General features: G+C 44.0%; 1 protein-coding gene across 1 annotated transcript in view; it reads left to right on the plus strand.

Moving 5' to 3' along the window:
* The first annotated feature begins 19,208 nt into the window (after positions 1-19,208).
* Positions 19,209-19,734, plus strand: part of LOC145359801 (zinc finger protein 385B-like) — a 28,620-nt gene continuing 28,094 nt past the window's right edge. Inside the window, exons 1-2 of the mRNA XM_080214577.1 lie at positions 19,209-19,218; positions 19,423-19,460. Of these exons, the coding sequence (XP_080070703.1) occupies positions 19,209-19,218; positions 19,423-19,460 (48 nt within the window). The remainder of the gene's footprint in view (positions 19,219-19,422; positions 19,461-19,734) is intronic.

Raw genomic sequence — 19,734 nt, forward strand, 5'->3', positions numbered from 1 at the left:
TACATTCCGCACTCTCCTTTCCTTTTCCATGAATGGTATGCTTCGTCTGTATAGCGCACAAGAAACAATCTGGATACCAATAAAGTTGACAATAATAAATCAAATCAAATTATTCAATAATTTCTTTCCATATTTAACACTTCTGGTACCAACTCAAACTTAGACAGTTGCAGCTCATTAACTCTTCACTGAACTTGAACTCTTAACTCAACGTCATCTCTCAACTGAACTACAACTCTTAACTGCACATTAACTTTAATTATTTAACTGAAAACAGATACTAACAATAAATCTTGGCCAAGAAATATCCCCGATGTAGAATCTATCATCTTAGAATCATAGAACCCGACAATGCAGAAAGAGGCCCTTCGGCCCATCGAGTCTGCACTGAACACAATCCCACCCAGGCGCTACCCCCATATCCCTACATATTATACCCACTAATCCCTCTAACCTACACATCCCTGGACACTGAGGGGCAATTTGTTAGCACAGCCAATCAACCTATCCTGCACATCTTTGGACTGTGGGAGGAAACTGGAGTACCCGGAGGAAACCCACGCAGTCACAAGGAGAATGTGCAAACTCCACACAGACAGTGACCCGAGCTGGGAATCAAACCCAGGACCCTGGAGCTGTGAAGTGGCAGTGCTAACCACTGTGCTACCGTGCTGCTCTTCTCTGAGGAAAATTCCTTCAGGGTATATGTCTTACGGCAGTTAGTCTCTATAGAGTTTTCACTGACAAACAAAGGACTACGGTGTCTTTTTATCTATAAACCCTCCACTTGCTTCCTCTGTCATCCAACCAACTGTGTAACCAGAAATCGTTCAAACAGCCAATGAAATTACTTGTGAGGATACCATAGTTCAACCGGTATGTTCCATACATAACGGCAATAAAATTCGAGGCCATGATGTTTGAGTCAATGTAAAGAACTTCCCTTTTTTAGTCAACACCAGAAGCTTCAGATCACAGTTCCCAGGCAGATACCTGACTCAGAGCAACTTCCTGACCTGGTTTTAATTTTAAGTTGACCAAAAATCCCACATGCTTCTCTCAGCCAGAATAGCCATTTTAAAGCCATTATTGCCATTATTGTTGTTATATCATTGTTGTAGTCATTCTTTCGCCATCTACAATGCACATCAAGAGCCCTCTGATCCATGGTCTTTCTGTGGTCCTGCCAATCATCGTGTAATCCCATGTCTTGTTTGTCCTGTCCAAGTGCATCACCACACACTTATCCGGATTGAATTCCACTTGCCACTAATCAGCCTGTCTACCCAGCCCATCCATATCCTCCTGAAATCTAAAGCTATCCTCTCACTCAGCACTCATCAATTTGGTTCTGTACCACCTCTGACCTCTGTACTGGCAACCTTCTGAAACATGTGTTTGATACCAAAGTGAAACTCATGTTTGAAATGACATGGGAAGATTTCCTGAGACTCTGCGATAACCATTCACTCCCCTGCTGTCAGGACCTTTGTAATATTGCCCATCTCAAATCTACAGATGTTCAATTCTTCAGATGTTTCAGCCTGGCAAACAGCTTCTGATTAATATTTGATGCTGGTTTAAAGTTACTTTATCAAACCCGATGGAAGACTCTTTTATGAGGCAGTTTGTAAAAGATCCAATAAATAGAGGGGTTTTAAATCGTCCTGACAGAGTAACAGGGATCATAACACAAAGCCAGATGAAGTTTTGAGAACAACTGGTCAGAATATAATCACATCAGGCTTTACAGGAATTGGAGGCTACCAAACTTCAAACAAATTGACAAATTTTATTGGGCCAACTTCAGTAAGTCTGAGGAACTCTTGGGTACTAAGACTGACACCGTTCCTTTGTCATTTCTGTTACTTACTTCTCTCTGTCCAACTCACTCAATTAAACTCCTTCTAAAGGTCCTTCACCTCTGCCCTGAACGTAACTTGCCTCATGGTGTCTCTGAGCTCAACCTGTCCATAAGACCTTTCTCCTGTTCCTTCAACACTGACCCCATCAAACTTCCCTCCCTGCCCCTCATGTTAACATTCCTCAAGTAATGTTTCACTCCCCTTCAAATGTGTCATCATCACCCCTGCCTCAAAATCACCTGAACGCAGCTTTCAAACTGGGTTCCACGATAAGATTTGGGCGTACATGTCCACCGATCCTAGAAGTGGCAATGCAGGTGGATAAGATGGTCAAAAAGGCATATGGCATGCTTGCTTTCATCAGTTGGGGCATTGAGTATAAAAATTGGCAGGTCATGCTGCAGCTGTGTCGAACCTTAGTTAGGCATCATTTAGAATATTGTGTTTAATTCTGGTTGCCACGCTGTCAGAAGGATGTGGATGCTTTGGAGAGGGTACAGAAGAGATTTACCACAATGTTGCCTGGTCTGGAGGGTATTGACGTTGAGGAGAGGATGGATAAACTCAGTTTGTTCTCACTGGAATGACAGAGGTTGAGGGGTGATCTGATAGAGGTTTACAAGGTTTTGAGTGCCTTGGACAGATTGGATAGTCAGATGCTCTTTCCTAGGGTAGAAAAATCAAATACTAGGGGACATAGGTTTAAGGTGTGTGGGGAAAAGTTTACAGGAGATGCGTGAGGCACAATTTTTACACAGAGAATAGTGAATGTCTGGAACGCACTTCCTGGGAGCAGGTACGACAGCAGCATTTAAGCGGCAGATAGATGAATACATGAATAAAATGGGAATGGAAGGTTACGGACTCCATCAGTACATACGGTTTTGTTTTAGGCAGGCATCATGATCGGTGCAGGCTTGGAGGGGCTGAAGGGCCTGTTCCTGTGGCTGTTCTCTGTTTTTTGTAAGCCCGGTATGTTTTAAATTTGACAAAAAGCTGCCTTTCCAGCTGGTCCAATCAGAGGCAGTTTTCACACTGCATTGGTGCCTGATTGGCACACTAGCCAGCCAATTAGTAGCTAGTGCAGTGTGAAACTGACTTCTGATTGGATGGAAATATTACATAAGAACATAAGAAATAGGAGCAGGAGTAGGCCATCTAGCCCTTCGAGCCTGCCCCGCCATTCAATAAGATCATAGCTGATCTGTCGTGGCTCAGTTCCACTTTCCCGCTTTCTCCCCATAACCCTTAATCCCCTTGCCTACCAAAAACCTATCTACCCGTGTCTTAAAATATATTTAGCGAGGCAGCCTCCACCACTTCAACGGGCAGAGAATTCCAGAGATTCACCACCCTTTGAGTGAAGAAGTTCCTCCTCAACTCCATTCTAAACCGCGCTCCCCCCCCCCTTTATCTTGAGGCTGTGCCCTCTAGTCCTACTGTCCTTTCTGAGCGGGAAGAGTCTCTCCACCTCTATCCTATCCATCCCATTCATCATCTTAGTTGTTGTGATATTAAGGCAAGGCCACATGCGAAGGGGTGGGGGGTGCGGTGTGTGTGTGTGTAATTTTAATCATTTTATTACTGGTGGGCCTGTTACCTTGGCCCCAAGTTCTGGATTTTCTCCCTGAAGCTCTGAGTGTCAGCCTCGCTTTTGTCCTTAAACACTCTCTCAGAATAAACCTTTAGTCATCGCCACAGATTCTGTTTTTGCTTTGGTACCAAGTTTGTTGTGATGACAGTCCTGTGAAGTGTGTGGGACTTTTTACTATATTAGAGATGATATAGAAATATCAGTTGTTATCACAAATGGGTCTGACTGCACAGTTTGAATAATTGCACTTTGTTCCAGGTTAGAAGAATGAAAATAGAAATATAGAAAATAGGACCATGAAGAGGCCATTCAGCCCTTCAAGCTTGCTCACCATTCATTGTGATCATGGCTGATTGTCCAGCTCATTAGTCTAATCCCGCCTTTCCCTCACATCCTTTGATTCCCTCCACCCAAGAGCGATCTCTAACTCCTTCCTGAAACATAGAATGTTTTGGCCTCAACTGCTTTCTGTGGTGACAAATCCCAGAAGCTGACCATTCACTGGATGAAGGGATTTCTCCTCATCTCTATCTACAATGTTTATCCTTGGATTATAATCCTTGGTTCTGGACATGCCAACCATCGGGAACATCCTTCCTGCATCTACCTCCATCTGTACAAGGTTCTGCACTGAAACAACTCTGTGATTCTGTGAATCTTACAAAGGGGTTTATAACGTGCTGAAGTTGTTTCCCTGGCTGGGGAGGAGTCAGAATTAGGAAGCACTAGTCAGGGCTGAGATCTCCTGTCACCAGTCCCTCCACAAAAATCCCTTGACCCTCCATCTTTGCAAACTAATATCCTATCTCCAACCTCCCTTTCCTCTCAGGCCTTGAACTTGCCATTAGAACATAGAACATAGAACATTACAGCGCAGAACAGGCCCTTCGGCCCACGATGTTGCGCCGACCAGTTAAAAAGCAATGACCCTCTAACCTAAACCAATCCCTTTCCATCCATAAACCTATCCACGGATCTGTTAAACGCCCCCAAACTAGGCGCATTTACAACTGCAGCAGGCAGGGCATTCCAATCCCTCACCACCCTCTGGGTAAAGAACCTACCCCTGACATCCGTCCTATAACTACCCCCCCTTAATTTAAAGCTATGCCCCCTCGTGCTAGCTTTCTCCATCCGAGGAAAAAGGCTATCACTGTCCACCCTATCTAAACCTCTAATCATCTTATATGTTTCAATAAGGTCCCCTCTTAGTTGCCTTCTTTCCAACGAAAACAACCTCAAATCCCTCGGTCTCTCCTCATAGGACCTCCCCTCCATACCAGGCAACATCCTGGTAAACCTCCTCTGCACCCTCTCCAAAGCCTCCACATCCTTCCTATAATGTGGGGACCAGAACTGCACACAATACTCCAAGTGCGGCCGCACCAGAGTTTTGTACAGTTGCAACATGACGCTGCGGCTCCTAAATTCAATCCCCCTACCAATAAACGCCAAGACACCGTATGCCTTCCTAACAACCCTATCTACTTGATTCCCAACTTTCAGGGATCTATGTACACATACACCTAGATCCCTCTGTTCATCCACACTATTCAGAGTCCTACCGTTAGCCCTATACTCTACACATCCATTATTCCCGCCAAAGTGAATTACCTCACACTTTTCTGCATTAAACTCCATCCTCCACCTCTTGGCCCAGCTCTGCAACTTGTCCAAGTCTCTCTGTAGACTAAGACACCCAATCCATGCCCATGGTGGTTTGAATCCCACCAATCAGGTTTCTGCCTCTGTCACAGTACCAAAACAGCTCTTAACAAAATGACAGATGGCTTCCTATGTCCTGTGACAAATGCAAACTGCCCATTCTTGGTTGTCTCAATCAGTCCTCAGCCATTGACATGGTTGAGGGTGCTATCCTCCTCCAATGACTCTCTGCTGTCAGCTAAGTGCTCAGGTTTGTATCCCTGGTTCCATCATTTCTTATCGAATTATTGCAGAATTTCACCTCAACGGCCTCTCTCCCCAGTCTCCATCCCGCAAAGTTCCCTCTGGTGTCCCCTATCCTTTCTCATTATCATACTATCCCTCAGGGACATCCTAGCAAAGCAGTAATTCACATTTCATCAGGGTCTATCTCAACGCCACTACCTCTCGTGACTTTGTCACCGTCTCTAAGTTATCAGACTGTTTATGCCACATCCAGCACTGGATGAGCAGAAATTCCCTCCAATTAAATATCAGCAATACTCAGTATCAGTGAATGGTCTTTGATCCGTGCTGCAATCCCACTTCTGAGGCATCAACTCCATCCCTCTCCCTAATAACTGACTGAGGCTGAAACAGTCTGTTTGCAAATTTGGTTTCACGTTCACCTTTGAAATCACATGTCAAAGCCATTTCTATAACTGCCTATTTCATTTCCATAACGTTGTCCGATTCTATCACTCTCTCAGCTCATCTGCTGCTGCAAAGCCTCATCCATGCCTTTGTCGGCTATTCCAACACATATCTGGCCAGGGTTCACAGTCAGCTCATTAAAATCTCTGATGGCTATGTTGTTACTCACACTGAATCCTGTTCACCCATCACTCCTGTGCTCTCTGCTGAGAGAAACCTCAGTTTATAAATTCTGATCAGTGTTTTCAAATTCCTCCCTATCCTTCACTATCTCTAATCCCCACCAGCCAATAACCTGGCCTTTGAACATCTACAATTTTAATCCCTTCACCAGTGGTAGTTGTGCCTACAATTGCCTCGAGTTCTGGAATTCCCTTCCTGACCCCATCTGCCTCTCTGTTTCACTTTCCTCTTTTTAAACTCTGCTTAAAATGTACCAGTTCTCCATACTGTTGGCCATCCCACCTAATATTTCCCAACCTGGTTTGGTGTTATGACTTAATGCTCCTGTGAAGCATTTAGGATATTTAAGCACATTAAAGACAGTCTATAAATGCAATTTCTTATTGTTCAAATGACAAAAATGTTCAAATGATTGCAGTGTATAACTCTTCCATACAGTACACCTCCCCAACAATGCTGGAAGGACCCCATTATGGAGAGCTGTCCATTGAGAACACATTCTTCTACTAGGTACTAATATCCAGATGGTGAGGGGAACATTATTGAGTGCCCATGCTGCTCTCAGTCAACTCACAGACAGAATACTGCAACCAGTTTAAGGTCTAGGTTGGAAAGTTGTGAACAGAAGCTGGTCTGCTGAGTTAGAATGGTTCAGCTGGGCAGCTCATAAGGACAGTGTTGAATAGACAGCAACGTGATCCATTTGTGAGTCAAACTCTGCAGCTGCTGAGATGAGACGGCTTAAATTTCTTCCCTTCATCATTACATCCATTAAAACCACGTCTACAAAAGGACTGGACAGCAAATTAGTAGAAAACCTATTGAACACAACACTGCATCTGCTGAATTAGTAATGAGTGCTGTAACCCAATGTGCAATCTGATACAGCATGTGCAACACAAATGGGCCCAAAGGGTCACATTCCAGATTCTCTTGTGTAAAAAAAAACAGACGTTCAATAACGAGTTACAGTCATTACGCCACAAAGGAGGCCATTTGACCCATGGAGCCCATGCTAGTTCTCTGTACAGCAATCCAATCTGTCCCATTACGACCTACCCCCTCCACCCTCCAAGTTTATTTTCTTCACCCATCCAATTTCCCTTTGAAATTATTCATCGTCCCACCACACTCGCGGGCAGTGAGTTCAAGCTTATTACCACTCGCTGTAAAGATTTCTTACCTTCTCTCCCCCTGTATCTCTTACACAAAATATTAAATCTAAATTCCCATTAGCCAAGGGGAGTAGTTTTCTTTTGTCTACTTCACCTACCCCTGTATTAGTCTAATACACCCTAATGTCCTTTGCTCCAAGATATGGAGATGCCGGCATTGGACTGGGGTGGGCACAGTAAGAAGTCTCATAACAGCAGGTTAAAGTCCAACAGGTTTATTTGGTATTGCGACCTTTTGGAGGGCTGCTGAAGAGTTTAACCTGGTGTTGTGGGACTTCTTACTTTTTTTTGCTCCAAGGAGAACAACCCCAACTTCCTCAAACCACTTTGGCGCTAAAATCCCTCATTCTGAAACTATTCTGATAAATCTCCCCTGCACATTCTCAGGGACACTCACATTTTTATTAAAGTGTGGTGACCAGGACTGGACACAGTACTCTCTTTGGGGTCTACCAGAACTTTATAAAGGTCAGTATACCTTCCTGCTTTTGTATGCAGTATCTCTATTAATAGCGTCATAAAATCCCACAGTGCAGAAGGAGACCATTTAATCTGTTGAGTTTGCACTGAACTCAATCCCACCCAGGCCCTATCCCCATAACCCCATACATTTACCATGCTAATCCCCTTGACACTAAGGAGCAATTTAGCATGGCCAATCCATACAACCTGCAAATCTTTGGAGTGTGGGAGTGGAATCGGCTGCCGTCGGTGGTGGTGGTGGCAAACTTGTTGGGGTCTTTTAAGAGACTTCTGGATGAATACATGGGATTTAATGGGATTGGGGGTTATAGATAGGCCTTGTAGGTAGGGATACGATTGGTGCAACTTGTGGGCCAAAGGGCCTGTTTGTGCTGTAGTATTCTATGTTCTATGTTACATGCTATTTGTCAGCCCAAGCCTGGTTATTGTCCGGGTCTTACTGTGTATGGACATGGACTGCTTCAGTATCTGAGGAGTCGCAAATGATGCTGAATATTGTGCAGTCATCAGCGAACATCCCCACTTCTCAACTTATGATAGAAAGGAGGTCATTGAAGAAGCAGCTGAAGATGGTTGGACCTCGGACGCCACCCTGAGGCACTGCCGCAGTGATATCCTAGAGCTGAAATGTTGTCTTTCAACCACCATAACCATCTTCCTTTGTGCTGGTATGACTCCAGCCAGTGGAGAGTTCTTCCCCGATTTCCACTGACCCCAGTTTTGCTGGGCTCCGGGGTGCTGCCTTGATGTCAAGGGTGGTCACTCACATCTCATCTCATTTATGTTTGAACCAAGGTTGTAATGAAGTCAGGAGCTGAGTGTTCCTGGTTAAAACGTGTCGTGAGCAGGTTATTGCTATGTAACTGATGATTGATAGATGGCAGGAGCTGTAATTGGCCAAGTTGGATTTTTCCCGCAGTTTGAGAACAGGGTATACCCGGGAAATGTTCCACATTGCTGGACAGTTGCCAGCATTGTAACCATACTGGAACAGCTTGTCTCGGTGCACGGGTAGTTCTGGAGCAGCTCTTCAATACTGTTGCTGTTTTCTGTTACTGCCAATACATCACATCCCAAAGAGCTATTTATGTTTGTAATTTATACATCACAAACAGCTCATATAGAGAAAGCAGACAATTACTAAAAAGAAAAATCTCTGTTGCTCCATTTTTAAAACACAGAAATAATCCTTCACCTTGACAACTGCCCACCTCTCCGATTCTAACCGTGCCCAATCCTCCCACCTGCCAATTGATGACAGTTGTGCCTCACTGCAGTGCCAGCTCTCCATGAACACATCTGAAGTGTAAGTGTGGCTTTTTCACAAGGAAGGAAATGGCAGTATTGTGGAAGCTTTTTCTTCCCTGCCTAACATTCAGACACGCTCACCTCTCAATGAAACAATTAATTGTGAATCCCCTTCGCTGCCCTCCCAGACTCGAGAAACAAATCAAATAAACTCAGCCCGAACCAAGGACTGTCATGGGTGTATTTTTTCTATTCATGTTTAAAGTTTATTTATTAGTGTCACAAGTAGGTTTACATTAACACTGCAGCAAAGTTACTGTGAAAATCCTGTAGGTGCCACACTCTGGCCCTGTTCGGGTACACTGAGGGAGAATTTAGCATGGCCAATGAACCTAACCAGCACATCTTTCAGACTGTGGGAGGAAACTAGAGCACTCGGAAGAAACCCACACAGACACGGGGAGAACATGCAGACTCCACACAGACAGTTACCCAAGCTAGGAATCAAACCTGGGTGCTTGGCGCTATGAGGCAGCAATGCTAACTACTTTGCCACCGTGCTGCCCACCACGTACAGGATGTGTGTGTACTTGGCATGGCCAGCATTTACTGCCCACCCTAATTGTCCTTGAGCTGCCTTCTTGAACGACTGCGGTCCCTGAGGTGTAGTGACACCCGCAGTGCTGTAGAGGTGGAAATCTGGATAGTATACTGGGTTATTGCATTGTCCTTTCACACTTTGGGATTGCAACTCTAGCAAATTAGTCAAACACGATTTACCCTCCATAAAACCATGCTGTCTCTGATGGTTGTGTTTTGACTTTCCAAATGTCCTGTTATTGTTGCCTTAATAATGGATTCTAACAATTTACCAACAACATATGTTAAACTAATGGTACATAGTTCCCTACTTTGCTCCCTTTTTGAATAAGGGCATTACATTAGTAGTTTCCCAATCCACTGGAAGCTTTCCTTTATCCTGGGATTTTTGGAATATTATAACCAATGGATCCACTATCTCCACTGCCACTTCCTTTCAGACCCCAGGATGTACGCTATCAGGCCCCAATCCCAATAGTTTGTTGAGTATTATGTGCCTATTGATGATGATCTTTCTAAGTTCCTCCCTTTCTATTATCTCTGCATTACCTGTTACTATTGGAATAGTGTTCTCTACTGTGAAAACTGAGGCAAAATATTAACTTAATATCTCCTCCATTTTTGTATTCCCCACTGTTTTCCTGATTCCCATCCTCCAGGGGTTCCAAACATTCACTTTAGCTACTCTTTTTTCCTTTCATATATTTACAGAAGCTTTTGCTATTTTTTATATTTTGTGCTAGATTTTTTTTCATCTTTCATCTTTGCTCTTTTTATTACTTTTTTTAGTAACCCTTTGTTGATCTTTAAAGTTTCCCAATCTTTCAGCCTTTACGACATGGTACGCTTCAGTTTTTGTCTTCATGTTGTCGTTAACTTCCTTGCTTAGCCACTGATGTTTCTTTCCCCTCGTACAATCTTTCTTCCTCTCTGAAATGTATTTTAGTTGGGAGGGATTGAATATTTCCTTAAACATCTGCCATTGCTCATCAATTGTCCTACCTTTCATTCTTCCTGCCAAGTCCACTAGGGTTATATCTGCCCTCATGCCTATGTAATTATCTTTGTTTTACTCCAGAATGCAAGTGTGGGACTCCAGTTTCTCGCCCTCAAACTGAATCTTGAATTCTGGCATGCTATGATTGCTCTTCCCCAGAGGGGATTAACTATGAGGTCACTAATTAATCCCCCCTCATTACACAACACCAAATCTACAATAGCCTGCTCTCTGGTTGGTTCCACAGCATATTTCTCCAACAAACAATCGCTAATACATCCAATGAACTCTCCCTTTCCAATTTGGTTAATCCAGACTATGTGTAGATTAAATTATGATGTGGAGATGCTGGTATTGGACTGGGGTAAACACAGTAAGAAGTCTCACAACATCAGGTTAAAGTCCAACAGGTTTATTTGGTAGCACAAACTTTCGAGTGTTGCTCCTTCTTCAGGTGAGTGAAGAGTTGTGTTCGCAAACGGGGCAAACATAGACACAGACTCAATTTACAAGATAAAGGTTGGAGTGCGAGTCTTTACAGGTACAGACAATGTGAGTGGAGAGAGGGTTAAGCACAGGTTAAAGAGATGTGTATTATCTCCAGACAGGACAGTTAGTGAGATTTTACAAGCCGAGGCAAGTTGTGGGGGTTACAGATAGTGTGACATGAACCCAAGATCCCGGTTGAGGCCGTCCTCACGTGTGTGGAACTTGGCTATCAGTCTCTGCTCAGCGATTCTGCGTTTTCGTGTGTCGTGAAGGCCGCCTTGGAGAACGCTTACCCGTAGATTAAATTACCCAGGATTATTGCCGTACCTTTCTTACAAGCCCCCAGTATTTCCTGGTTTATACCATGTCCCACTGTAGAACTACTGTTTGAGAACCTATAGATTATTCCCACCAGGGATTTCTTTCCTTTGCTATTTCTTATTTCAATCCAGATTGATTCTGTGTCTTGGTCTCTGGTGCTTATAACGTTTCTCACTGCAGCACTGAATCCTTCATTCACTAGCAAAGTTACATATAAAACATAGAACATAGAACATTACAGCGCAGAACAGAATATAATATAATATAATATATAATATAATAGAATATAATAGAACATCACCTCCTTTTTCTTTCTATCGAACCTTCTGAAATACTGAGTATCCTCGGACATTTAGTTTCCAGGCCTGGTCTCCTTGTAACCCTGCCTCAGTAATCGTCACTAACTCATACCCATTTGTCTCGATTTGCTCTGTTAACTTGTTAATATTGTTCCGAATGCTTTGTGCATCCAGCCACGTTCGCCCAGAAATTCCTGCCTGAGGTAAACGGACCTTTGCGTGGTCTGCCCCGCCCACTCTGATTCCTGCGGCATGCAGGATGGGAAATCTGCACCCAAATTTGTACCATCATCAAATTTCCTTACTCTAATGTTGCAAAATGATGTTCACGCATTCTGAGTCCTCCTCTTATTTTCTGTTACCTTCAACCTCATCACTAACCTGCACTCACAGAATCATTGAATCAGACCACACAGAAAGGCCCTTCAGCCCATCGAATCTGCACTGACACATTAGAAACACCTGACCTCCCACCTCATCCCATTTACCAGCACCTGACCCAGAGCCTTGAATGTGATGATGTGACAAGTGCTCATCCAGGTACTTTTTAAAGGACATGAGGCAACTCGCCTCTACCACCCTCCCAGGCAGCACATTCCTGACTGTCACCACCCTCTGGTCAAAAATGTTTCCCTCACATCCCCTGTTAAACTCCTGTCCCTCCCCTTGAACCTATATTCCCTTGTGCCTCTTCAACTATCACCCTGTCCATGTCTCTCATAATCTTGTACACCTCAATCAGGTCACCCCTCAGTCTTCTCTGCTCTAACAAAAATATTCCAAACATACGCAATGTCTCTTCATAACTGAAATCTTCCAGGCAGCATCCTGGTGAATCTCTGCTGTATCTCCTCCAATGCAATCACATTCTTCGATAATGGGATAACCAGAACGGTACACAGCACTCTCGCTGTGGCCTCACCAAAGTTCCTTACATGTCCAACATGACTGCCCTGCTTTTATAATCTGTGCCTCAAGTGATAAAGGCAAGTGTCCCATATGTCTTTTTCACAACATTTCTAACATACCTTTCTGCTTTCAGAGATCGGAGAGAACTGAAGACCAAAAGATGAACAACAAAGAACAACCTGGCACGGGAAACAGGCCCTTCGGCCCAACGAGCCCACGCCGCCATCTTAAAGCATTTTCCTCCACCTACCTTGTCCCGTGTGTATGCGAATGGTACCCCTACTGTAACCAGATTCAGGGCAGAATAGTGTAGGGTCAATTTGTTACACCAATCAGCCTAACAGCACATCTTTGGGGTGTGGGAGGAAACCGGAGCGCCCGGAGGAATCCCACGCAACCACAGGGAGAATGTGCAAACTCCCACAGACACCAGCCCAAATCCATGTGTCTGCACAGCAAACAGTGATAGTCACTGAGCTGTTGTGGCGCCCATCTGCTGGTCCAGTTTTAAGCATACACAAACGACACGAAGTACTAGGCCACTCTCGAAACATCCAAGAGCAGCCCACGCACGACCCACCGTGTGCATGCCCCTCGTTAGACAACAAGGTGGACCGACGCACCTGTGCATTAAAAGAGACAAAACATTAACATGTAGTATTACATTTCCAGTATCATCCCGACGCTCTGACCCTTTTTAAAACCATCTTAAATAACCCTCCATCCCTATTTCGCTCATGTGTCTAAGTAAACCTTAAACAAGTCCAGCGTACCTGCCTCCACCACCTTACTTGGCAGTGCATTCCGTACCCCCATGACCCTCTGTGTGAAAAACCTTCCTGTAGTATCCAAATTATACATCTCCCCCCTCACCCTTAGATCGTGACCTCTCGTGATAGTTGTCCCCATTCTAGAGAAAAGCCTGCCACTGTTTACTCTATCTATACCTTCATTATTTTATACACCTCTATCAGATCCCCCCTTAATCTCTGTCTTTCTAAGGAGACAAGCCCCAGTTTACCCAATCTTTCCTCATAACCCAGTCCTTCCATACCAGGCAGCATCCTGGTAAACCTCCTCTGCACTCTCTCCAGGGTCTCCACGTCCTTCCGGTAGTAAGGTGACCAGAACTGGATGCAGTACTCCAAATGCGGTCTAACCAATGTTCTGTATAACTGAAGCATTAGACGCCAGCTCTTATACTCTATACCCCTTCCTATAAAGGCTAGCATTCCATAAGCTTTCTTTGCAACCTTCTCCACCTGTGTTGTTACCTTCAGAGACTTGTGCACTTGCACTCCCAGGTCCCTCTGTATTTCTATACTCTTAATTGGTCTACCTTTTATCATGTAACTCCTCCCTGCATTATTCCTTCCAAAATGCATCACCTCACATTTGTCAGGATTAAATTCCATCTGCCATCTATCTGCCCAGTATACCAGCCTATCTATATCCTGCTGTGTCACCTGACAATCTTCCTCAGTATCTGTCAATCCTGCCATCTTGGTGTCATCCGCAAACTTGCTGATCACACCACGTACGCCCTCTTCCAAGTCGTTTATATATATTACAAAAAGAAGAGGTCCCAGTACTGAGCCCTGCGGCACACCACTGGTGACAGACCTCCAGCCAGAAAAGGACCCTTCCACTACTACTCTGTCTCCTGTTGCCTAGCCAGTTTTCAATCAATCCAGATACCTGTCCCTGTATCCCATGAGCCTTAACTTTTTCTACCAACCTATCATGAGGGACTTTGTCAAACACCTTACTGAAATCCATATAGACGACATCAACGGCTCGCCCATCGTCAACCGTTTTTGTCACGTCCTCAGAAAATTCTACCAGATTCGTAAGGCAAGACCTCCCCTGAACAAAGCCATGCTGCGTATCCCTAATCAGATCGCAACGCTCCAAATGCTTATACACCCTATCCCTAAGAATTTTTTCCAACAATTTTCCTACCACCAATGTCAAACTCACTAGTCTATAATTACCAGGGTTATCCCTACTGCCCTTTTTAAACAGCGGTACCACATTAGCTACCCTCCAGTCCTCTGGGACCTCACGTGTGTCCAAAGAAGAGACAAAGATTTGCGTCAGAGTCCCAGCAATTTCATCTTTCACCTCCCTAAGCAGCCTGGGATAAATACCATCAGGCCCCGGAGATTCATCCGTTTTTATGATACCTAAAAACTTCCTCCCTCGTAATGGATATTTCCTTCAAATGATCTAAAGCTCCCTCCAAGACATTACACAACACCAAACCCCTTTCCTTTGTGAATACCGACGCAAAGTATTCATTCAGGATCTCCTCCATTCCCTCAGACTCGATGCATAGCTCCCCTCTTTTGTCCCTAAGAGGACCAATTTTCCCTCTAACCACTCTCTTGTTCCTAATATAAGAGTAAAATGCCTTTGGATTTTCCTTAATCCTATCAGCCAAAGCCATTTCATGCCCCCTTTTCGCCCTTCTAACTCCCCTTTTAAGCTCTCTGCTACTCTCTCTATATTCCTCCAGCACTCTCTCCGTTCCCAGTTGTTTCGACCTAACATACGCCGCCCTCTTCTTCCTGACCAAGTCCCCAATACCCCCTGTAATCCACGGCTCTCTAATCCTGCCTTTCCCATCCTTCCTCTTTACTGGCACATGCCTTTCCTGCAACATTGTCAGAACTGAACTGAAAGGGTTAAAAATCATACAAGTTTATGAAAATTCTCAAAGACAGATAAACTCCTGATGAGAAACCATTTACTTTAGATACAGATAACAGTCAATGACTGGGCTGTATTCATGATAAAGAAGGCATCATTCTCACAATCTGTACTCAGAATCCAACTGAATACTGTGCTGCTGCAACTGCTGAAACCAAGCAGTACAGGAATTGATACACCACTGATTAAATACACGGTTTCTTTATCATACTTGTGTCTGGAATTGGATGAATAGAAAGAAATATATATTTGATGATATTATAATTAAGTAGACGTGCTCAAATTGTAATTAGACAACTATACTCTTTTACACATTATGCCATCCCAATTATTAGCGATATAGACATAAGTAATTTTTTAAACAAATGTACATCTTGATTGGTAGATATTAATTGCTTGTAGTTGAGCCAAAGGGTATAATTGTCATTGTATTTCATAATTCAGGAAGTCAGTGAATCCCTCGTGGCCAACAGGCTTCCCTACTCTAGATCGAGTAGAGATCTTAATCTGGGCCGGAATTTTACTGGCAACACCCCGATTCTGTGAATGGGTGAGGGTCGGAGAATGTTCTCCGTTCTCCTCAGGCAGGATCGCACAAACCTCAGGCTGATGTGCTGGTAAAAATCCACCCTTAAGCTCTGAGTGTCATCTGGTCAGTTAAGAGGAATGAGGCACACTACAGTTGAATATCTGGGAAACTCCAGCAACAATAACTCATTTTCTCACATTCCATTTCTTCCTCATCCCCCCCCCCACTCTCTTCTGATTCCCAAACTGCAAATGGTGTAAACAGGCATCTCTCACTCTCAGCCCCTCTGCTCTTCATTAACTTTCAGACTCCCAGTAACTGGAAGAGAAAGAAATGACTATTTAACACTACATTCTACACTCTCTCCTTTCCATCTCAATGAACAGTATGCTTTGTCTGTATAGTGCACAAAAAACAATACTTTTCACTGTATACTAATACATGTCACAATAATAAATCAAATCAAATCAAAATATATCGCCATTCCTTTGCAATCGCTGGGTCAAAATCCTGGAATTTCCTCCCGAATGGCATTGTGGCTCAACCCACAGCACTTGGACTGCAGCGATTCAAGAAGGCAGCTCACCACCACCTTCTCAGGGTCAACCAGGGGTGGGCAATGAATGCTGGCCAGCCAGCGATGCCCCAGTTCCACAAATAAACAAAAAAGATGATTGATAATGGCAGGATGGTGAAGAAAGCATGTTCTGGGCATTGAGTACAAGAACAAAGAGGTTAAACTGAAATTATACAAGATACTAGTTAGACCTCAGCTGGAATATTGTGTACAGTTCTGGATGCCACACTATTGGAAGGATGGGAACACATTACAGAGAGTGCAGAAGTTTACAAGATTGATTCTAGAGATGAGAATCTTCAGTTATAAGAACATAAGAACATAGGAGCAGGAGTAGGCCATCTAGCCCTTCGAGCCTGCCCCGCCATTCAATAAGATCATGGCTGATCTGTCGCTGCTCAGTTCCACTTTCCCGCCCTCTCCCCATAACCCTTAATCCCCTCTCCTATCAAATACCCATCAACCCGCGTCTTAAAAATATTTAGCGAGGCAGCCTCCACCACTTCAACGGGCAGAGAATTCCAGAGATTCACCACCCTTTGAGTGAAGAAGTTCCTCCTCAACTCCGTTCTAAACCGCCCCCCCTTTTATGAGAATAGAGTGGAGAGGTTGGGACTATTCTCAAGAGCAGAAGGCTAAGAGGCGATCTGATAGAGATGTTCGAAATCATGTGGGGGCTGAAAAGACTAAATAGAGATAAAATTGATTGTAAAATGATCAAGAACGAGAGGGCACAGATTTAAACTGATTCACAAAAGAAGAAAATGTGATGTGAGAAAAATCATTTTCACACAGATTGGTTCGGGAACTGCACTGCCTGGAAGTATCCTGGTTCAACTGAGACATTCAGAAGGACTTTAGATAATTACTTGAATGGAAACAATGTGCAGGGGTACAGTGTGAAAGTCCCTCATGGCAGAGGCGATCAGAGATAAGCTGGCAAAGTGGATACAAAACTGGCTCGGTCAAAAAAAAACTGAAACTCTTCATTCACCTGACAAAGGAACAGCGTTCCAAAAGCTAGTGGCATTTACCACCAAATAAACCTGTTGGACTTTAACCTGGTGTTATGAGATTTCTCACTCGGTCATAGAAAACAGAGGGTAGCAGTGGAAGGATGCGTTTCTGAATAGAGGACTGTGACAAGTGCTGTTCATCAGGGATCAGTGCTGGGACCTTTGCTGTTTGTAGTATATATAAATGATTTGTTGGAAAACGTAACTGGATTGATTAGTAAGTTTGCAGATGACACAAAGGTTGGTGGATTTGCGGATAGCAATAAGGACCATTAGAGGATATAGCAGGATATAGATCAGTTGGAGACTTGGGTGGAGAGATGGCAGATGGAGTTTAATCCGGACAAATGTGAGGTAATACATTTTGGAAGGTCTAATACAAATAGGAAATATACAGTAAATGGCAGAACCCCTAAGGATATTGATAGGCAGAGGGATCTGGGTGTACAGGTACACAGGTCACTGAAAATGGCAATGCAGGTGGAGAAGGTAGTCAAGAAGGCATACGGCATGCTTGCCTTCATCAACCGGGGCACTGAGTTTAAAAATTGGCAAGTCATGTTGACGCTTTATAGAACTTTAATGAGGCTGCACTTGGAATATAGTGTTCAATTCTGGTCACCACACTACCAGAAGGATGTGGAGGCTTTGGAGAGGGTACAGAAAAGATTTACCAGGATGTTGCCCTGGTATGGAGGGCATTAGCTATGAGGAGAGGTTGGAGAAACTCAGTTTGTTCTCACTGGAGCGACAGAAGTTGAGGGGAGACCTGATAGAAGTCTACAAGATTATGAGAGGCACGGACAGAGTGGATAGTCAGAGCTTTTTCCCAGGGTGGAAGAATTAATTACTAGGGGGGCATAGGTTTAAATGTGAGGGGCAAGTTTTAAAAGAGATGTATGAGGTAGATTTTTTAACAGAGGGTGGTGGGTGCCTGGACCTCGTTGTCGGGGGAGGGAGTGGAAGTGGATACAGTTGTGACTTTTAAGGGGCGTCTTGACAAGTACATGAATGAGATGGGAATAGAGGGATATGGTCCCTGGAAGCGTGGGGGGTTTTAGTTAAGTCAGGCAGCATGGTCGGTGCAGGCTTGGAGGGCCGAATGGCCTGTCCCTGTGCTGTAATTTTCTTTGTTCTTTGGGTACAGGGAAAAGGCATGAGGAATGGCACTAAGTTATGATGCTCGTCTCCTTCTGCACTGTAACAATTCTGTGATTCTGAGTGAAAACAAGGCCGGTATTTCTCGGCTGTTCATTTCCTGCTGCAAACCAGGATGGAGAATTTGGCTCAGCCAAATTTCCGTTCACTCCGGTGGAACCAGAAAACTCTGATGGCATAAACAACCGGAAAATTCCACCATTAATCTTTCATATTTGCTGCGTATTCCTTGGAGTGATATTCTGTCAGAGTGAATTACACGGTTGTGTTTTGTATTCTATTCCACATTTTCTCACTGATATTAATCTCAAGACAGGCAGCTTTCTATTGTAACCTGGAATAATCAAATCTCCTTGAAACTCACCTCAGCCCCGTGAATCCCCTGTAGTGTGTGAGTTGGAGCAGTTAGTGAACTAGCTGGAGGTCGTTGTTGAACTTGGCTGTCGATCTGTTAACAGTGCTGCCATTGTGCTCTTCCTGAAGGCAGTTGAACCAATCATCGAGACAGAGCTGTTGCCTGAGGGGTGCAGCCTGTCACAACGACCTTCCCCGTGGCTCCTATTTACTGGTATTTCTGAAGGAGTCAGCTGCGACAGAATATCAGTTTGGTGCAGCTTTTGTAAAGCCTGTGTCCTACCTCATTCACACTTGGAGATAAACGTCTAGAAGTCTTCATCTCTTCACCTATCTTAGCCATGTTACTGGGTAAGTTGTAGTCTTACAGTTATTGTTGTAATATACTTTCATACATTTTACTCATTTAACTGCGCTCACTGCTCAGTAAATGACTGGTTTTGGTGCAGTTTAATTCACAGACTCTGTAGGTCCATGGCTCTGCAATGAGCAGTTTTGCTCCATTACCTTTGCCTCAATTGTTTAATTGGTGTTTTCCTTTGCTGTTCTTTGAAGACATTCCTGGTTTTACCGAGTTTGGGGATTTCTACCAGGTAAGCGGATTTAGAAATAATCCTGCTTCTAGTGGGAGCTAAAACACTTGGATGTGAGATAAATTTCAAAAGAGCCTGAGGCAAGGTGAGCGGAGATTCTGTTATGCAGTGAGTTGTTAGGATCTGCAATGCGCTGCCTGGGAGAATGGTGGAAACATTAAACAGAAATTAGAGAAATACGCAAGAAAGAATTGTAAAGCCTGTAAGGAAAGGGCAGTGGAATAGGGCTAATTGAAGAGCTCTTTCAAAGAACTGACACCAACACCAATGGTGA

Source organism: Carcharhinus amblyrhynchos, chromosome 29, assembly GCF_965287045.1.
Source record: "Carcharhinus amblyrhynchos chromosome 29, sCarAmb.v2.hapA, whole genome shotgun sequence".
NCBI lineage: Eukaryota > Metazoa > Chordata > Chondrichthyes > Carcharhiniformes > Carcharhinidae > Carcharhinus > Carcharhinus amblyrhynchos.